At 42.2% G+C, this 18,672-nt stretch overlaps 1 protein-coding gene across 1 annotated transcript in view; it reads left to right on the top strand.

Moving 5' to 3' along the window:
* The first annotated feature begins 966 nt into the window (after positions 1-966).
* LOC132232294 (cytochrome P450 3A12-like) overlaps positions 967-18,672 on the top strand; it is a 46,879-nt gene continuing 29,173 nt past the window's right edge. Inside the window, exons 1-7 of the mRNA XM_059691751.1 lie at positions 967-1,155; positions 3,326-3,419; positions 6,040-6,092; positions 10,839-10,938; positions 13,935-14,048; positions 14,307-14,395; positions 15,714-15,862. Of these exons, the coding sequence (XP_059547734.1) occupies positions 1,085-1,155; positions 3,326-3,419; positions 6,040-6,092; positions 10,839-10,938; positions 13,935-14,048; positions 14,307-14,395; positions 15,714-15,862 (670 nt within the window). The 5' untranslated portion in view covers positions 967-1,084. The remainder of the gene's footprint in view (positions 1,156-3,325; positions 3,420-6,039; positions 6,093-10,838; positions 10,939-13,934; positions 14,049-14,306; positions 14,396-15,713; positions 15,863-18,672) is intronic.

The following is an 18,672-nucleotide window of genomic DNA, read 5'->3' as shown; positions in this document are numbered from 1 at the left end:
AGGGGGAGAGACACAGAGAGAGAAACATCAATGTGAGAGAGACACATCCATTGGTTGTCTCCCGCACACACTCCAATTGGGGCCGGGGATCAAGCCTGCAAACTGAGGTACGTGCCCTTGACCAGAATCCAACCCAGAATTAACCAAGACCCTTATTCTGCGGGCTGATGCTCTAACCCAGTGGTCGGCAAACTCATTAGTCAACAAAGCCAAATATCAACAGTACAACGATTACAATGTCTTTTGAGAGCCAAATTTTTAAAACTATATAGGCAGGTACATTATTATTAACTTAATTAGGGCACTCCTAAGGCTTAAGGAAGAGCCACACTCAAGGGGCCAAAGAGCCGCATGTGGCTCGAGAGCCGCAGTTTGCCTGAGAGCTGCAGTTTGCAGACCACGGCTCTAACCACTTAGCAAAACCGGCTTGTGCCAGAAACAATGTTAAAAGAATGGTGGGGTATGTTATAAGGACAATAAAAAAATTTTCTGCAAAGAATAGAAGTTGCCCAGAGGAGGAAGAGGTTGTATCTGTTCAGGGAAGTTGGTTAGGAAAGACTCCAATAGAAGGGGTTCTGTCTGAGCTGAATTTTGAAGGATGAGGAGGAGCCTTCTAGGTGCACAGAGACATTTCTTAGCAAAGGAAACGTCACGGGTAAAGATCTGTAGACCTAGCTGGTTTAAAGGATTTCAAGTATTTTTTTAGTGCAAGCAGCCATGGAGTCAAGGGCAGTTGAAAGATACAATGCCAGTGGCTCTACTTGAGTTGCTGTAACCTTTGGGCTTACCGATAAAATGGAGTTGTTTATTGATTTCCCACAGAATATGAACTCAAGGGAGATAAAAGTGGGAGTGTCCATGATGCTTTGCCAACTGTCAAGTTGGAGAGGTCATACCAGTTCGTGCACAGATGGCCCTTTTGACTGAAGCTCAAGCCCCACCCCCTCTCCCAGTATATAAACATCCAGTCTCATAGACTATCCAGGAATTGGGAAGGGAAACTCTCAACACACAGACCTGCTAAGAAGAGCACACACCAACACAAGGAAAACTCAGAGGAGAAAATCTTGGAAGGAAAGTGGCCATGGACCTGATCCCAAGCTTTTCCACAGGAACCTGGATTCTCCTGGCTACCAGCCTGGTGCTCCTCTATCTGTGAGTTACTGTCCAGGCTCATGGCCACTGTAATCTTGGACTTGGGGAGCTCATCGGGCCTCCCTTCCTCTTAACTATTTTGGAGACCCAACAGTTAACAGAGGGTAATTGCTTAAGTGTTGGGTGCACACACACCAAAGGAGGTATTACTGATCTTACCCTGATCTCTCAAAGGAGAGACATCTCATGTTCACCCAACTCCCAGCTTCTGTAGTCTGGAAGGTTTGCTGACATTACTTGCTGCTGGGGGTGATTTTCTGATTGACCGATAGTTTGGGGAGGCCAAGACTAATCAACCAGAATTCAGCAGAGGCAGATCAAAATCAGCTCCCTTTTGTGCAGTGGGGTCCTTGCCCCTTTCCCAGCTCCAGGGGTCCTGGAGGCAGGAGGGAGTGGCCTGGGGTTTTGTCTCATTATCTTCACTTTCCAGTTCGGTGTCTGCTGCTAGAGATGTGTACAAGGAATGGCCCTGTGTCACTAGGCTTGTTCCTGCTTCCTCCCTCCCACTGCCTGGCATAATTGGCACCATGTACGAGGGTGCACCCCAGACTTCGGGGGAGGGGGCAGGGCGGGAGGCCTGGAGACTGTCCCAGCTTCTCTTCACACTCGCTCTTTCCTCTATTCTGTCTCCCCTGACACTCTCCTCCTAAGAATGAGTTCCCACACTCTGTAAAAGGCAGAACTGTTACCCCTAACTGAGAAAACATTAGAGCAGAAGAAACTAAGCAGAAATCTTGAAATTGTATTCTTTTCTTTCACCTTTTCTTCTAGTCTTTGGGGAGGGTTGGCATCATTATAGAGATTTATTTTCCCCCCAATATGAAATCTGCTAACTGCCTACACAGGCATGAGCTCAAAAGCCATTTGGGATTTAAATATTTTTCCATTAAGTTACAGTAAAGGTGGATGAACCAAACCATGTAGCATCCTTTCAAGCGTGAGATTCCTGGCATCATGAAACAGGTTGGGGGAGGAGTCATTTTGTATATATGGGTAGGGAAGGCTCCCTCCAAGTCCTATTTGATCTCTATCTCAATTTCACTTTCATTAAAAGTAGGAAATCATGATGACATGAATAGAGAAAATAATTACTTTGTTTCAATTCTATGAAAGAAATTTTATAAATAGAGTTTATTGTGGCAACATATATACTGTCTGATGACATTTTAAAATTGATTGGTAGTGTTTAATTTTGTTCCATTTAATCCTAGACTTTTTTAGTGAGATAACACTCTTTCTAGCATGTTCTCTCTGAAGGATAAAAAAAGCTCTATTGGTTCAGAATTTTTGGCTACAAAAGTGTGTAATTAACCTCGTACTTCTAGAATAATATCAGGAATATGAGTCCATTGTACAAATATATACTTCTATGACATAGATTGTAGATATGTTTTTAAATATACCTGCTCAGCCAGTTATTTTAATGTCACAGTGCAGGTGAGTAAGCGAGACTGTGAGCCAGTGTGACAAGAGAGGCATCCAGGTAGCAGCCTGGATGGGTTGGGAGAATATTTCTACCAGATACTCCTGGTCCTGGCCTCACAGGAGGTCAATAAGAGGGCAACAGTGCAGGCATCTCATCTGCTTGAAGCCTGGGGATAGGGATACCATCAAAGTCATACTGTGTGGTCTGGGTCTGTCACTAGACACTGGCACCACTGACTAAACAACATAGTCGTCTTAGAAGACACTGGTACAGCAGCTGCACCATGAGTGAGTAGCTGTAGAGTAGACAATGCCCTCTGTTGGCAACACAATGTAAGTGCAATAAAAATGATTGGCTTTCCTGTTAGCCCCTTTATTTGCACCAAAAGCAGCCTTTCTTTACCAAAAAGAGGAAGCTGGAAAGAAAAGTTAATTTAGCCCCCTTCTGCCTTGCTATGGAACTATGTGGTTTAGACACTAGGCCAGATCACAAGGTGGGATCGATGTTGCTGGCACATTCACTCCATTGCTTGGCCTCCCTTGAGAGTTTATGTAACATGTTGAAAGTTCAGAAGCAGAAGTGGGTTTAATTGATTTGCCATGGCAATTATTGGTGTGGGAGTTGTTGTTACTACTGATCACCGACATGTTCACTCCATATGGCTGTTGCAGTTCTGAGTCAGTGCTGGGCAGCCCCAGGACCTGATCCATAATCTGTAACCGGGCTTTCTCTTTCACTTTATAGATATGGGACCTCTACACATGGACTTTTTAAGAAGCTGGGAATTCCGGGGCCGACACCCCTACCTTTTGTGGGCACTGCCCTGGCCTACCGTAAGGTGAGTGCTGTTTGCGCTTCCTCTTTTGCTGCTTATGGTTCCAAATTGCAGCTGAGTTCCCTAGTGAAAGGGCCTTGCTCAGGAGGAAGTTCTGAGGTTTCACACTCTCCAGAAAAGGCACCATAGGCCCCGCCCTGCGCAGGCCAGGTTTACCCCAGGCTCAGTGGCCGCTGTCAGGAGCCTCAGGGGTTGGCTCAGTGGGGCAGCAGAGCTCTCAGCTGATCCAGCTCCAGCCTTGTCCCTGTTTGTGAGCATCGCGAGGAGCATTTTCTTTCTGCGAGGTGCAGGTTCCCAGGAAGACAGACTCACACTTAGGATTAGGAGAGAAGCATGAGGGACGCCTGGGAGTGCCCCATGAAGTCGGATGTGCTAGAGAAAGACTTTCCTGCCCACAGGATACGCTCTAGGCCAGTGATGGCGAACCTTTTGAGCACGGCATGTCAGCATTTTGAAAAACCCTAACTTAACTCTGGTGCGGTGTCACATATAGAAATTTTTTGATATTTGCATCCATAGTAAAACAAAGATTTATATTTTTGAGATTTATTTTTTATATTTAAATGCCATTTAACAAAGAAAAATCAACCCAAAAAAATGAGTTTACGTGTCACTTCTGACACACGTGTCATAGGTTCGCCATCACTGGTCTAGGACCTAGTCCAGGGGTCCTCAAACTATGGCCCGCGGGCCACATGCAAATACAAATATTGTATTTGTTCCCATTTTGTTTTTTTACTTCAAAATAAGATATGTGCAGTTTGCATAGGAATTTGTTCATAGTTTTTTTAAAACTATAGTCTGGCCTTCCAACGGTCTGAGGGACAGTGAACTGGCCCCCTGTTTAAAAAGTTTGAGGACCCCTGACCTAGTCAATCAATCTGACCAATCTAAGTGCCACCACAATTACTTATATCAATAAGGTCCTATGGAGTTGGCAGTGGTCGGCAAACTATGGCTCGGCAAACCGCGGCTCGCAAGCCACATGCGGCTCTTTGGCCCCTTGAGTGTGGCTCTTCCACAAATAACCGGCTCTTTCACAAAATACCGACTTCTGCGCATGGGCCACAAAGTTTCAATCGCACTGTACGTGCACGCCCACACGTGGTATTTTGTGGAAGAGCCACACTCAAGGGGCCAAAGAGCCACATGTGACTCACAAGCCGTGGTTTGCTGACCATGGCTCTAGGTAGCCTTTTTTTGACTCCTCTTGGATAGCTTTGAAACGTCAGTGTATTAGGCAGCCCAAGTTAGGGTTTAAAAAAAAAGAAACTAAACCAAAAGCAGAGTTATATGAAATTACTAGAAAAAAGATGATTTGACAAAATTATTTTAAAATTAAATTAAACTAAATGGCCCTGGCCGGTTTGGCTCAGTGGATAGGGCATTGGCCTGTGGACTGAAGTGTCCCGGGTTTGATTCTGGTCAAAGGCACATGCCTGGGTTGTGAGCTCTATCCCCAGTAGGGGGTGTGCAGAAGGCAGCTAATCAATGATTCTTATTATTGATATTTCTCTCCCTCTCTCTTCCTCTCTGAAATAAATAAAAAATATATATTTTTAAAATTAACTGAATGGAATGTCCTAGGTGACACATGGAGTGTTAATTTTGGCAGTGCCTTTGTGATTAATACAGCCCTAATGCTTCGCCCAGGGCCTAACCCTTAGACGGAAAGCTATGAGCTCACGTTTATTAGGCCAGCGGGCAGAGTCTTCTGTGCAGGCTGCTCTCTGCCTCAGATTTTCTTTCCTGAAAGAGAGCCTTGATTCTCAGATGCTCATTCTCCCAGGTGAGGTCTCAATGCCTTTATTAGTCTAAGAACTTTCCCTACTGAAGAGACAGTAATTTCCTGTCTACCTTCCCCAGACCAACTCCTTATGGATGTACCCCAAGACCCACATTTCTGGGACCTTCCTTTGCATAATTAAAATATCAAATATCTGAAACTTAGCAACAGGAAGATGTGATTTTTAAATTACAGAAGTGAAAACACAGAAAAAGTGTTTTAATTTGCTCTGTCCTTCTGGAGTGGTGACATTTACCAATATTTTCTGTGTTGAGGTAGAAAACTGGAAAGCGAGTCACTCGGTCATTCATTCACTCACTCACTCACTTCCCACTCAACAAAGATGCCTTAGACGTGTTTAAACCTGCTAGACTAAAAGTGGTCCCTGGTGTCTTAAACTTCCTAATGCTGCTGGGGCTCCTGAGATAAATGAAAAGGATGCTTGACCAGGAGGTCAGAGAGTGTGCAGGTCCCTCTTACTCTCCCTCAGCTTCACTTCTGGAGTCTATGAAGGTAATAATTCTGGGGTTATGAGACTTTAGAGACAACACATGCACAACAAAAACCCGTTAAAAAGACAAGGAGTTAGTATCATAGACAAGGGTAAGTCGAGTGTCAACACTACTTGGAGAAAATTCAAGAGTGATTTTAAATTCTGTGTTTCAAACATCTCCATTTTCTCTCTGTTCCTCAAGACACCTCTGCAGAAGAGCTTCCTTCTATCTGCCCATGAAAGACAGTAAGCCTAATTTCAAGGGATTTGAGTAATATTGGTCCCAGTTAGAAGTAGAGTTCAGTACATTTAGGTTAATAATCTAATTTTGTTTCTCCTTGCAGGGTTTTGGGTCTTTTGACATGGACTGTTTTAAAAAGTATGGAAACATGTGGGGGTGAGTATTTGGGAAACTCCCATTGGATAGACTTGCTGTTATGATGAGGGCCTCCCTGGTGTGGAGGACAATCTCAGCTCAAAGCCTATTGGAAAGCTTTTGGAGGCTTGTCCTCTAGGACCCCAGATGTCACCAGGTGTCCAGGCTGCATTTGGAATCAGGATGGGGAGTTTCAGGTTATCATACTCTCAAGACTTTAATGGCCTAGGGACTCCTGGCATCACTTTCTGTCCAGTGTCTCATTATTCCCCTCGTCTCCAATTTTCTTCCCTTAGGTCTCTTTTAATTGAATGAAATGCATTATTTCAGACCCTTCTTCTTTCAAACTTTTAATAAAATCCTAACCTCAGGCTATGTTTTTATTGATTTTAAAGGAGAAAGGGAAAGAGGGAGGGAGAGGGAGAGAGAGAGAGAGAGAGAGAGAGAGAGACAGAAATGTTAGAGAGAAACATTGATTTGTTGTCTCCTGCACATGTCCTGACCAGAAATCAAACCCACAACCTTTTGTTGTGGAGGACAACACTCCAACCAACTGAGCCACCTGGCCAGGGCAGATCCTTCTAAACCAGCCGTGGGCAAACTATGGCCCGCGGGCCGGATCCGGCCCATTTGAAATGAATAAAACTATTGAAAAAAAAGACCGTACCCTTTTATGTAATGATGTTTACTTTGAATTTATATTAGTTCACACAAACACTCCATCCATGCTTTTGTTCCGGCACGGCACTCCGGTCCAGTTTAAGAACCCATTGTGGCCCTCGAGTCAAAAAGTTTGCCCACCCCTGAACTATCCTCATAAATGTCTATCATAATCTCTTACCCACATGATTGACTATTAATTAAAATCCAAAATTCTTCATTTTAAATTTGATTTGTTATATCCTTTTGAAAAAGGGCTGTGGGTCTAGGTCAGTGGTCGGCAAACTGCAGCCCCCTGAGTGTGGCTCTTCCACAAAATACTATGTGTGGGCCTGCATGTAAAGTGTGATTGAAACTTCGTGGCCACACTCAAGGGGCCAAAGAGCCGCATGTGGCTCGCGAGCCGCAGTTTGCCATCTAGGTAAACAGAATGGGAAACCATGTCTGCTTGGCTTTGTTTTTACTTCCTCCACACATATGGAATTTGGGTTTTAAAAAATGTTTAAGCCAAGACTTCTCAATAGAGGTTTAGTTTATACAAGTATTGCGTTACCTACCCTATTCTACTGACTTTGAAGAGATGTAGGATTTTGCAAAGTGGTCTTGGCCAGTTGTAGCGGCTGTTCCCACTCGGAGCTGCTGGAGGTTTGGTGAGAGCCGCAGGAGAGGTGTAACGTGGTGTTGTGTCCTAGAAGCAAAGGGGGAAAGACTTTGCTTCTCAGTACTTTCTCATACTCTTCAAATCCTCAGAAACCATAAGGTTCTACTGAGCTGGCAGGGTCCAGAAAGACTACGTGATGGAGTAGAGGGAACATACAGCACTGGGTCACCACTGGCCCAGCTCCAACTGCCCTCCCAATATTGACTACTTGTGAGGTCTGCATGGAGTCACTTTCTTTAGAAAGTGGTTCTCGTACTTGGGTGTGTATAAGAACCAGCTTGGAGAGTGTGTTAAACATGCAGATTCTCTCATAGCCAGTTAGCCTGGAGGTCAAATCACCCCTGGTATTGCCGACAACAATCAAGGCTTAACTACAAGACTGCGCACAAAGACCACTAGGGGGTGCACCAAGAAAGCATTAAAAATGTGGAGACAAAGAAACAGGACAAAATTGTCCATGGAGGATATAGAGTTCAGAACCACACTTTTAAGGTCTCTCAAGAACTGTCTAGAAGCCGCCGATAAATGTAGTGAGATCCTCAAGAAAACTAATGAGACCCTCGATGTTGTGATAAAGAACCAACTAGAAATTAAGCATACACTGACTGAAATAAAGAATATTATACAGACACCCGACAGCAGACCAGAGGAGCGCAAGAATCAAGTCAAAGATTTGAAATGCGAAGAAGCAAAAAACACCCAACTGGAAAAGCAAAATGAAAAAAGAATCCGAAAATACGAAGATAGTGTAAGGAGCCTCTGGGACAGCTTCAAGCGTACCAACATCAGAATTATAGGGGTGCCAGAAGATGAGAGAGAGCAAGATATTGAAAACCTATTTGAAGAAATAATGATAGAAAACTTCCCCCACCTGGTGAAAGAAATAGACTTACAGGTCCAGGAAGCGCAGAGAACCCCAAACAAAAGGAATCCAAAGAGGACCACACCAAGACACATCATAATTAAAATGCCAATTGCAAAAGACAAAGAGAGAATCTTAAAAGCAGCAAGAGAAAGACAGTCAGTTACCTACAAGGGAGTACCCATACGACTGTCAGCGGATTTCTCCACAGAAACTTTGCAGGCCAGAAGGGAATGGCAAGAAATATTCAAAGTGATGAATACCAAGAACCTACAACCAAGATTACTTTATCCAGCAAAGCTATCATTCAGAACTGAAGGTCAGATAAAGAGCTTCACAGATGAGGAAAAGCTAAAGGAGTTCATCACCACCAAACCAGTATTATATGAAATGCTGAAAGGTATCCTTTAAGAAGAGGAAGAAGAAGACAAAGGTAAAGATACAAATTATGAACAACAAACATGCATCTATCAACAAGTGAATCTAAGAATCAAGTGAATAAATAATCTGGTGATCATAATAGAATCAGGGACATAGAAAGGGAATGGACTGACTATTCTTGGGGGGGAAAGGGGTGTGGGAGATGCAGGAAGAGACTGGACAAAAATCGTGCACCTATGGATGAGGACAGTGGGTGGGGAGTGAGGGCGGAGGGTGTGGTGGGAACTGGGAGGAGGGGAGTTATGGGGGGAAAAAAGAGGAACAAATGTAATAATCTGAACAATAAAGATTTAATAAAAAAACAACAACATGCAGATTCTCGGGGTTTAGTCCCCAGCAGCACCGAATCCGTAGTGTCAGGGCTGGAGCCCAGGAATCTGAATGTTGCCTGATATTGTAACAAACTCTAAGGCTGGTGTGAGGTCATAAATGTAGAGGGTTACCCAAAACCTTGTGTCTCTCCACCCAGTTGTTTTTGGAAAACATGATGGGGATGATTATCCAAGAAATATAGTCAATCAATCTGACCAATCTAAGTGCCACCGCAATTACTTATATCACTGCTTCAACACTAAATGTACTTGACACCCCCTTACACCTTCTGAGCTTCAGAAGATTTTTTGGAAATGGGCAGCATTAAGTGCAGGGGTCCTCATCCATTTTTATATGGGATCACAAAACGGTTAGAAAGTCCTCTGAGGAGTCAAAGAAAGAATAGATAAGACTTGTGGGAAATTTCCTATTATATTCTAGTTAATGAAATGATTTATAGTAAAAAATAAAATGCTAGAGGACAGTGTTACTAAACTTATAGCAAACCTCATGTAATTCAACTTATAGTAAACCTGTTAGGAAATGGCCAGGTTGGGAAATATCCCAGAAAGAGTCAGCTTGTGTGGTGTGTGTGTTAAAAGTGGCCCTGCTGCTGGCTGATGTCTCCTACATGGGGCGCGAGGCCCACTTGGGACCCACAGATAGAATAAATATAATGAAAAGAAAATATTTTTAAATGAATAGTGCATGCTCCTTTATATGTTTTATTCTCTTTGTCCTTTGTTTTAAATGTTTCTAAACCTGATTCTACCAACCAAGGACTTCTCTCTAATAGTTAAAATACTTCCTTTAAGCAATTGTAAACCAGTAAACACGCTTTAGAAAATAGGGCAAAGAAATCACTCATATTTCTACTCTATTTTTTTAGCATTCCAAGTCTTTTGTATTTGCAGACATATTTTCTTGTATTTGTGATCAGTATGTCTACACTTTTCATCTAATACTTTGTCATATGCATTTTTTATGTTTTTATATATCTTCAAAAGTATATTTTAAAGTAACTGGGTGTGTATGTTTTTTTTTCTGTTCTCAGATAATTTACTGGCCTTCATCTATTCACTAATTTAACTTTCTTTTTGATAACTTGATAATGAAATATTTGAAACACACAAACAATTATAAAGACTGGTATAGAAAATTCCCACAAAAACACCACCTGAATAAATGAATTTGGCAATGTAACAGGATACAAAATTAATACCCAGAAATCTATGACCTTTCTACACACCAATAATGAACTCACAGAAAGAGAAACTAAAAAAACAATCCCATTTACCATTACACCATAAAAATTAAGATACTTAGGAATAAACTTAACTAAGTAGGTAAAAGACCTGTACTCGGAAAACTACAGGACATTGAAAAAAGAGATAGAAGAAGACATAAACAACTGGAAGAACATACCATGTTCATGGATTGGCAGAATCAACATCATTAAAATGTCCATACTACCCAAAGCAATCTACAGATTCAATGCAATCCCCATTAAAATACCAATGGTATATTTCAAAGACGTAAAACAAACTATCCAAAAATTCATCTGGAATTAAAAAAGACCCCGAATAGCCACAGCAATCCTGAGAAAGAAGAACAAAGTCGGAGGGAGAGAGAGGTAGAGATATCAATGATGAGAATCATTGAACACAGGCTCCTGCACACACCCTTCTGGGTATCGAGTCCACAACCCGGGCATGTGCTCTGACCAGGAATTGAACCGTGGCCTCGTGATTCAGAGGTTGATGCTCAACCACTGAGCCAAACCACCTGGGCTGTCCTGTTCATTTTAATCAGCTCTTTTTCCCCAACTTAGGTTCTATGATGGTCGGCAGCCTGTGTTGGCGATCACGGATCCAGACATGATCAAAGCAATCCTAGTGAAAGAATGTTATTCTGTCTTCACAAATCGGCGGGTAGGTATTCATTCCTTTTAAAACTAAATTGTTATTTATATTTAATATTAAAAAAATAATAAACAGGAAGTTGTCAGAAAATATATCCATGTAGGTCCCATGTCATGTACCCTTCATTCTGTTTCTCCCAATAATGATGTCCTATATAACTACAGCACAATATCAGAGCAGATATTTCACATTGGTACTATCCAGAGCTTATTCAGATTTCGATAGTTTTATCTGCACTCATTCGTGTGTGTGTGTTGCTTATAAAATTTTATCATACATATAGATTTGTGTAACTACCACCACAATGAAGACAGAACTGTTCCATCACCATAAGTCTTCCTCTTATTATTCTTTTATCATCACAGTGTGTAGCTTACCCTTTCCTTTATGAGAGTCCTATGCAGTGCAAACATTTTTTTTAATTGATGAAGACAATTTATCAATTTTTCCTTTTATGGGTTGCCTTTTTGTGCCCTAGTTCAAAAACTCTTCTCATAGCCCTAGGCCCCAAAGATTTTCTTCTATTTCTCTAAATATTATATAGGTTTATATTGTACATTTAAGAATATGATCCATCTTGTTCTAATTCTTGTATAAGGTGTGAACTGTAGGTCGAGGTTCTTTTTCCCCCTATGGATGTCTATTTGCTGCAACACCATTTGTGAAAAGGCTATCCTTCATCCATCACCTGCACCCCGCTCCCCCCGCCAACACACACACACACCTCCTCCTAAGGGAAGGATCCAGGAACCAGCTCATGCCCAGCTCGGGGGAGTGTGTGGCAGGCTTGCCCAGAAGATGACTGTCTTGGGCTGCAGAGCGGGAAATGGCAGCGGGAAGGAAAGCAGGGCGGGGAGGCCAGCACAAAAATACAGGCCTCCTCTCTGAATGGCCCTCGTATTGTCTTCCTAAACCACTATATCTGTGCATGTCTCCTTACAGTTAGACTAAAGCAGCCCCACCTGCACACCCACCTGGACCCCAGATCCTCGGGCACATACCTCACATGCTTGTTTATCTGTGAAACAAAGTTAATGTTTCTGGTGGAGGCTTGAACTGGCCCAAAAGACTGTTGTCTGAGCTTGGTGTCATGTGCTAGCAGGTGGGAGGGACAGGTTCTGACCTGCCAAGTCCCCTAGCAATATGTATCTTGAGAAGAAGTGGACTGTAGGACTTGTTGGAAACAAGGGCAGGTCCTATTTAGGAGGGGCTGGGCTGGAGCAGATTACAAGGGAGTTTGGGTTTGTTAATCTCTCCAAAGGTGCATGGTTTGGACCTTCAGGCAGCCACCCTGATAACTCAGCACTCCCCGAACAGCTGCAGGGAACTGGGCTGGTACTATGCACAAGCCCAGCCACGAACGCCAGTGTTGGCTGCTGGAGTAGATCCCATGACTCAGGGTGGTAGCACAACTCGGGGCAGCTCTAGTGAGCGTGGAGGGCGGGAAGGCAGGGCTCAGGGTGCTAGAATCTGCCAGTGTGAAATCCTGTGGAACTATCAGCAGCAAAGCCAGCAGGGTGTTCACAGAGGCTGTGCTGGCTATTGGTTTCCTCAGCAGCTGTTGAGGGCTGGTGGGGTCTTCTGCAGAGCAGGACGTGGGAAATCATGACTAGCAGTTCCTACTCTTCTTCTTTGTTCTTTGCTGTCACTAGATTGTTCATCTAAGCCAGCAGAGTGGGCATAGTGAAACTGAAGCAGGCCATTTGTACAGCGCCCTGAAAGGGTAGAGAAAATTGGCACTTACCCTGCTGTTCCTTCCGCAGCAAGGGCAAGTCTCTCAGGCTGCGGAGTTCCCTCCAGGCACCGAGCGGTGCTGGCCTGGGGGGTGACATGATGCAGGCAAAAGGAAACTATTCTCCCTACCCATTTTGTTCAGTTATTCTCAGGGTTGTTTGTGTGTGTTTTTCTCCACTCTGTGGCTGAAGATTCTTGAGTGAACTACTGAACTCTCCTAGACCTATTTTTGTGTGCGGATAGCTGTCTAATTGTTCTTTGTGGGGCAACAGAAGCTGGAGTCTCTGACCTTGCCATCTTAGTGATGTTACTCCAGGCTTTCATTAGTAAATGTGATGTTAGCTGTAGATGCTCTTTATCAAGTTGAGAAACTTTCTCTCTCTTCCTAGTTGGTGAGTTTTTTTTAAAATCATGAATGCATAATGGAGATAGACATTTTAAAACAAAACATAGTGTTAAAAGATGGAAGTAAGTCTCAAGTAGGGTGGCTTGATAGGCCAGTCCCAGCCCGAGAAATAGAATTATCTCTTCCTTTTCCTTCTTCTATCCCTGGTGGAAAAATATAAGGATTTCCATGTAATTTTATTATTTTTAATAATAACAAAGAGATTCCTAATCTTTTAAGTATTAACTACAGTGGGGCCTTGATTTACCAGCTTATTTCGTTCTGAGACCGAGCTCGTTAAGGACCTCGTTAACTCAAATTACTCTGTCAACTCAAAGCAAAAAATTGGCGGAGAAACAGCTAGTATCTCAAAAAACTCGTTAGTCCGGACACTCCTAAGTCAAGGCCCCACTGTACTTTTTTTAAAAAAAACACCATATCAAGACATTCTTTTTTTCAGGTTGCTTATGTTGTATATATAAGTAAAAAACAACTGGTCTGAGGCAATATACAATTTGCCAAAGCTATCTGGCTATCAGTCAAGAATCCCTTTCTATTCTGCACAGCCCTGGAGGATATACTAGGACTCATTCCTATGTATTCCCCTGAAAAAGCCATTTCCCTAACACATGGGTCATTTGCACTGAAAAATATGATTAGAATAAAGGCTGGAAACCACATCAGGAGGCTGGATGTCTCCTGCACCTTCATGAGATGCTAGGCGTTGGGGATAAGTATTTATTCAGTATCTAGCATAGGGCCTGCTACTAAGTAGATAGTCACTAAATATTTATTGAATAATTGATGCCCATTTAACAAATTTTCTTCAATTGTTGAAAACTCCAAAACTTATGCAGGGCAAAATGTCTTTTGCTTTTAATTCTAGCCTTTTCCTGCAGTGGGGTTTATGAAAAGTGCCATCTCTATAGCTGAGGATGAAACTTGGAAGAGAATACGAACATTGCTATCTCCAACCTTCACCAGTGGAAAGCTCAAGGAGGTAAGCGTATAAGAGGATACTTAATTTGAAACTTAAATAATACATCTGGGGACAGGTAGAAAGTAAGATCGTTTCTTTCCAAGGGTAACCTGCTGAATTTGAGCTTCCTAATAATGGTCTTTTATCTTTATGTCCTAGAAGTGACATTATAAGATTCATTATAAGATATCACTTACTGCTCCATGCTTGAGAAAGCCAGGCCTTCTAGTACTCGAGTCTTCCCACTTAACTGCGGGTGTTGTTGTATTTTGTGTCTAGATGTTCCCCATCATTGGCCAGTATGCAGATGGGTTGGTCAGCAACATGAGGAAGGAAGCAGAGAAAGGCAAGCCCATCACCTTGAAAGAGTAAGTAGGAGGCCAGCTGCTGGGATTTGGAGCTCGTCCTCAAGACCCCCCCCCCACCTCCCCACCCCCAGCCGCCTGCCAGAACCCAATTCCCACTGAATTACTGTAATGACCAGACAGAAGTGGGTGTGTGGTGTTAGAACTCCAATGGGCTACCCAAGAGGATGTGGCTCCTCCAAAAAGCAGGGCAGCCAAGAGAGAAAGATCTTCTCCTGTGTACATGAACCAGGATTAATTTGTCTGCTTACTTGTCACCTTGGATATTCCTGAAGACAAAAATACATAGTTTAGAAAGTAGAAACATGATTGTACCAAAGTTTTCAGTGTAGAGGATGTGAAATACTGGCAGGGGAAGGCACTGGTATGTATTAGTGAGCAGTGGGTGGAGCAGGGAAGTTACAATGTGGAACTTGGAATAACTTCATGATTTTGGTGAGGATATCAGCAAAATATGAAATATTAAACCTTCCCACCACTTCTCCTTTCTTTACTCTCAAATTAAAGAAGGTCCTGTATAGACTATGGGTAGGTGAGCATGTCATTTATTGTCTAAATTAAGATGTGTTTAACTATGCAGGAACAGCACAGGTAAAGGGGGACTGATCTGGGGAAACTGGGGACATATGATCACTTACCTATGGGATTCCCTCAAATTGATTTTGGGGTGATTTTTAAAATTATTTCTTAAACCAGAAACATTCTTAGTTCTTACATTTTACAGAAATGAATGTGCCCCTGAGATCACTGGACTTGAGGACAGTGGGTCTTTCAGGAGCTTTAGCAGGAGTGCAGAGAAGGAGTGATGGCATTCCTGGCAACTCAGACCAGGGTGCTGCTGTTCTGTCAGGTGCTAAAGTGGAATCAGCTCTGAGTATAGACATTGTGGTGAGGCAAGACCCAGATCAATATCACCTTTCTTTACTCCTCGGAGAAGAATCATTACCTACCCTTGGTCCTGCTCCAGCACAGTATAGCTACTATTGTCCAGACTCAAAACACACTACTGTAATTTGCCTGATTATGGGTCTCCTTTCCTCTGACTGACCTATTGCTCACAGGTGGGTCTAACTTGCCTTGGTGTCCCCATAAACCAGCACAGGGCCAGCTGTATCACTGGCATCTGATAAACACCTCATGATTGACTGTGACAGGAGCATAGATTCTTTAGATGATCCAGCCGATGGTTTTGACAGTTGTGTAGCTCTTTACCTGTCTGCCTGGTCATATGAATTTACATGTCCTTCCTATTGTATGTGTTGGATAAGGATAGTAAAGAGGTGCTGATTTTAATTTTCTATGTCTTTATTTTTCTACTCAGCATGTTTGGGGCCTACAGCATGGATGTGATTACTGGCACATCATTTGGAGTGAACATCGATTCCCTGAACAACCCACAAGATCCCTTTGTGGAAAATATCAAGAAGCTCTTAAAATTTAATTTCCTTGATCCATTAATTCTCTGCCTAAGTATGTGGACTACTGTATTTTTTTTTCTTTCTCCCTCATTTCCTCCCTCCTTTCCCCACCTCTTCTCTCTCTCTCTCTCTCTCTCTCTCTCTCTCTCTCTCTCTCCCCTCATTTGACATATCATTCACATACTATTTAATTCATCCATTTAAAATGTGCAATTCTATCATTTTTACAACCTAGTGTCTGTCAACAGATAAATGGATAAAAAATGTGGCATGGATAGATAGATAGCTAGATAATAGATAGAATGGATATTATTCAGCCATAAAAAGGAAGAAAATCTTGCCATTTTCAACAAGATGGATGGACTTTGAGGACAGTATGCTAAGTGAAATATGTCAGACAGAGAAAGAAAAATACTGTATGATCTCACTTATATGTGGAATCTAAAAAAATGCCCAAACTCAAGAAAAACAAGAAATGATTTGTGGTTATCAGAGGCAGAGTTTGAGGTTGGGGGTTTTAGTTGAAGGTGCTCAAAAGATACAAACTCTCAGTTATAAGATAAACAAGAGTGTAGATTCTTAAAGTTCTAATCACACAGAAAGAAAAATATTTTTAGCTATGTACAGTGATTTATGTTAACTAAACTTATTATGGTCATTATTCCACAATATATGTATATGAAGTCATTATGCTGTATGCCTTAAATTATGTCAATCATAACTCAATGAAATGGAAAAAATTGTTTTTAGGACATTCAGAGATATGTGCAGCCATCATTATATTACCTAGATTAATAGAAGACCGGTGTACAACATTTGTGCACTGGGGGAGGGGGGAGTCCCTCAGCCTGGCCTGCACCCTCTCACAGTCCGGACCCCTCGGGGGATGTCTGCCTGCCACAGAGGTGGGAGAGGTTCCCACTACCACCACTGTGCTTGCCAGCTATGAGCCTGGCTTCTGGCTGAGCAGTGCTACCCCTGTGGGAGCGCACTGACCACCAGAGGGCAGCTCCTGTGTTGAGTGTCTGCCAGCAACATTCCAGTCGTTCTGCCATTCGGTTGACTTGCATATTAGGGTTTTATTATGTAGGATTTTTGTCAACTTAAATATATGGTACTTTTTAACATTACCATTCCACTCCCCTTAGCTCAAAGCAACTTCTAATCTACTTTCTGTCTCTGTAAATTTGCCTATGCTGGACACTTCATATAAATAGAATCACATATGTGGGTTTTTGTTGCTGGTTTTTAAAAATTTAGGCTCATCCATGTTGTAGTATGTATCAGTATTTTATATTTATTATGACCCAATAATATTCCATTATATGAACATTATGTTTGTTCATTCATCAGTTAATGAGCATTTTGGTTGTTTCTACCTTTTGGCTCTTGTGAATAATGCTTCTGTAAACATTCTGTACACTTTTTTGTGATAACCTATTTCTTTTTTTTTTATTATTGCTTAAAGTATTACAAAGGGTATAACATATGTGTCCATTTTTTTCCCCCGCCCTAGACAGTCCCCTAGCCTCCCCTATCCCCCGGTGTCTTATGTCCATTGGTTATGCTTATATGCATGCATACAAGTCCTTTGGTTGATCTCTTACCCCCCTACCTCCTGCACCCACCCTCCCCGGCCTTCCCGCTGCAGTTTGACAATCTGTTTGAGGCAGCTCTGCCTCTGTATCTATTATTGTTCAAAAGTTTATAATGGTCTCTATTATCCATGAATGAGTGAGATCATGTGGTATTTTTCCTTCATTGACTGGCTTATTTCACTTAGCATAATGCTCTCCAGTTCCATCCATGCTGTTGCAAATGGTAAGAGTTCCTTCTTTTTTACAGCAGCATAGTATTCCATCGTGTAGATGTCCCACAGTTTTCTAATCCATTCATCTACTGATGGGCACTTAGGCTGTTTCCTGATCTTAGCTATGGTGAATTGTGCTGCTATGAACATATGGGTGCATATATCCTTTCTGATTGGTGTTTCTGGTTTCTTGGGATATATTCCTAGAAGTGGGATCACAGGGTCAAATGGGAGTTCCATTTTCAGTTTTTTGAGGAAACTCCATACTGTCTTCCATAGTGGCTGCACCAGTCTGCATTCCCACCAGCAGTGCACAAGTGTTCCTTTTTCTCCACATCCTCTCCAGCACTTGCCGTTTGTTGATTTGTTGATGATAGCCAGTCTGAGAGGTGTGAGATGGTACCTCATTGTTGTTTTGATTTGCATCTCTCGGATGATTAGTGACTTTGAGCATGTTTTCATATGTCTCTTGGCTTTCTGAATGTCCTCTTTTGAAAGGTGTCTATTTAGGTCCTTTGCCCATTTTTTGATTGGATTGTTTATCTTCCTTTTGTTAAGTTGTATGAGTTTCCTATAAATTTTGGAGATTAGGCCCTTATCAGATATGTCATTGGCAAATATGTTTTCCCACACAGTGGGTTTTCTCGTTGTTTTGTTGATGGTTTCTTTTGCTGTGCAAAAGCTTTTTATTTTGATGTAGTCCCATTTGTTCATTTTCTCTTTCGTTTCAAGTGCCCTAGGAGCTATATCAGTGAAGAAATTGCCTCGGCATATGTCTGAGATTTTGTTGCCTTTAGATTCTTCTAGAATTTTTATGGTTTCCTGTCGTACATTTAAGTCCTTTATCCATTTTGAGTTTATTTTTGTGTATGGTGTAAGTTGGTGGTCTAGTTTCATTTTCTTGCATATATCTGTCCAATTTTCCCAATACCATTTATTGAAGAGACTATCTTGGCTCCATTGTATGTTCTTGCCTCCTTTGTCAAATATTAATTGAGCATATTGGTTCGGGCCGATTTCTGGGCTCTCTATTCTATTCCATTGATCTATAT

This window comes from Myotis daubentonii, chromosome 4 (assembly GCF_963259705.1).
Source record: "Myotis daubentonii chromosome 4, mMyoDau2.1, whole genome shotgun sequence".
Taxonomy (NCBI): Eukaryota; Metazoa; Chordata; class Mammalia; order Chiroptera; family Vespertilionidae; genus Myotis; species Myotis daubentonii.
Note: the sequence above shows the minus strand (reverse complement) of the source record. Positions and strands in the feature narration are given on the sequence as shown.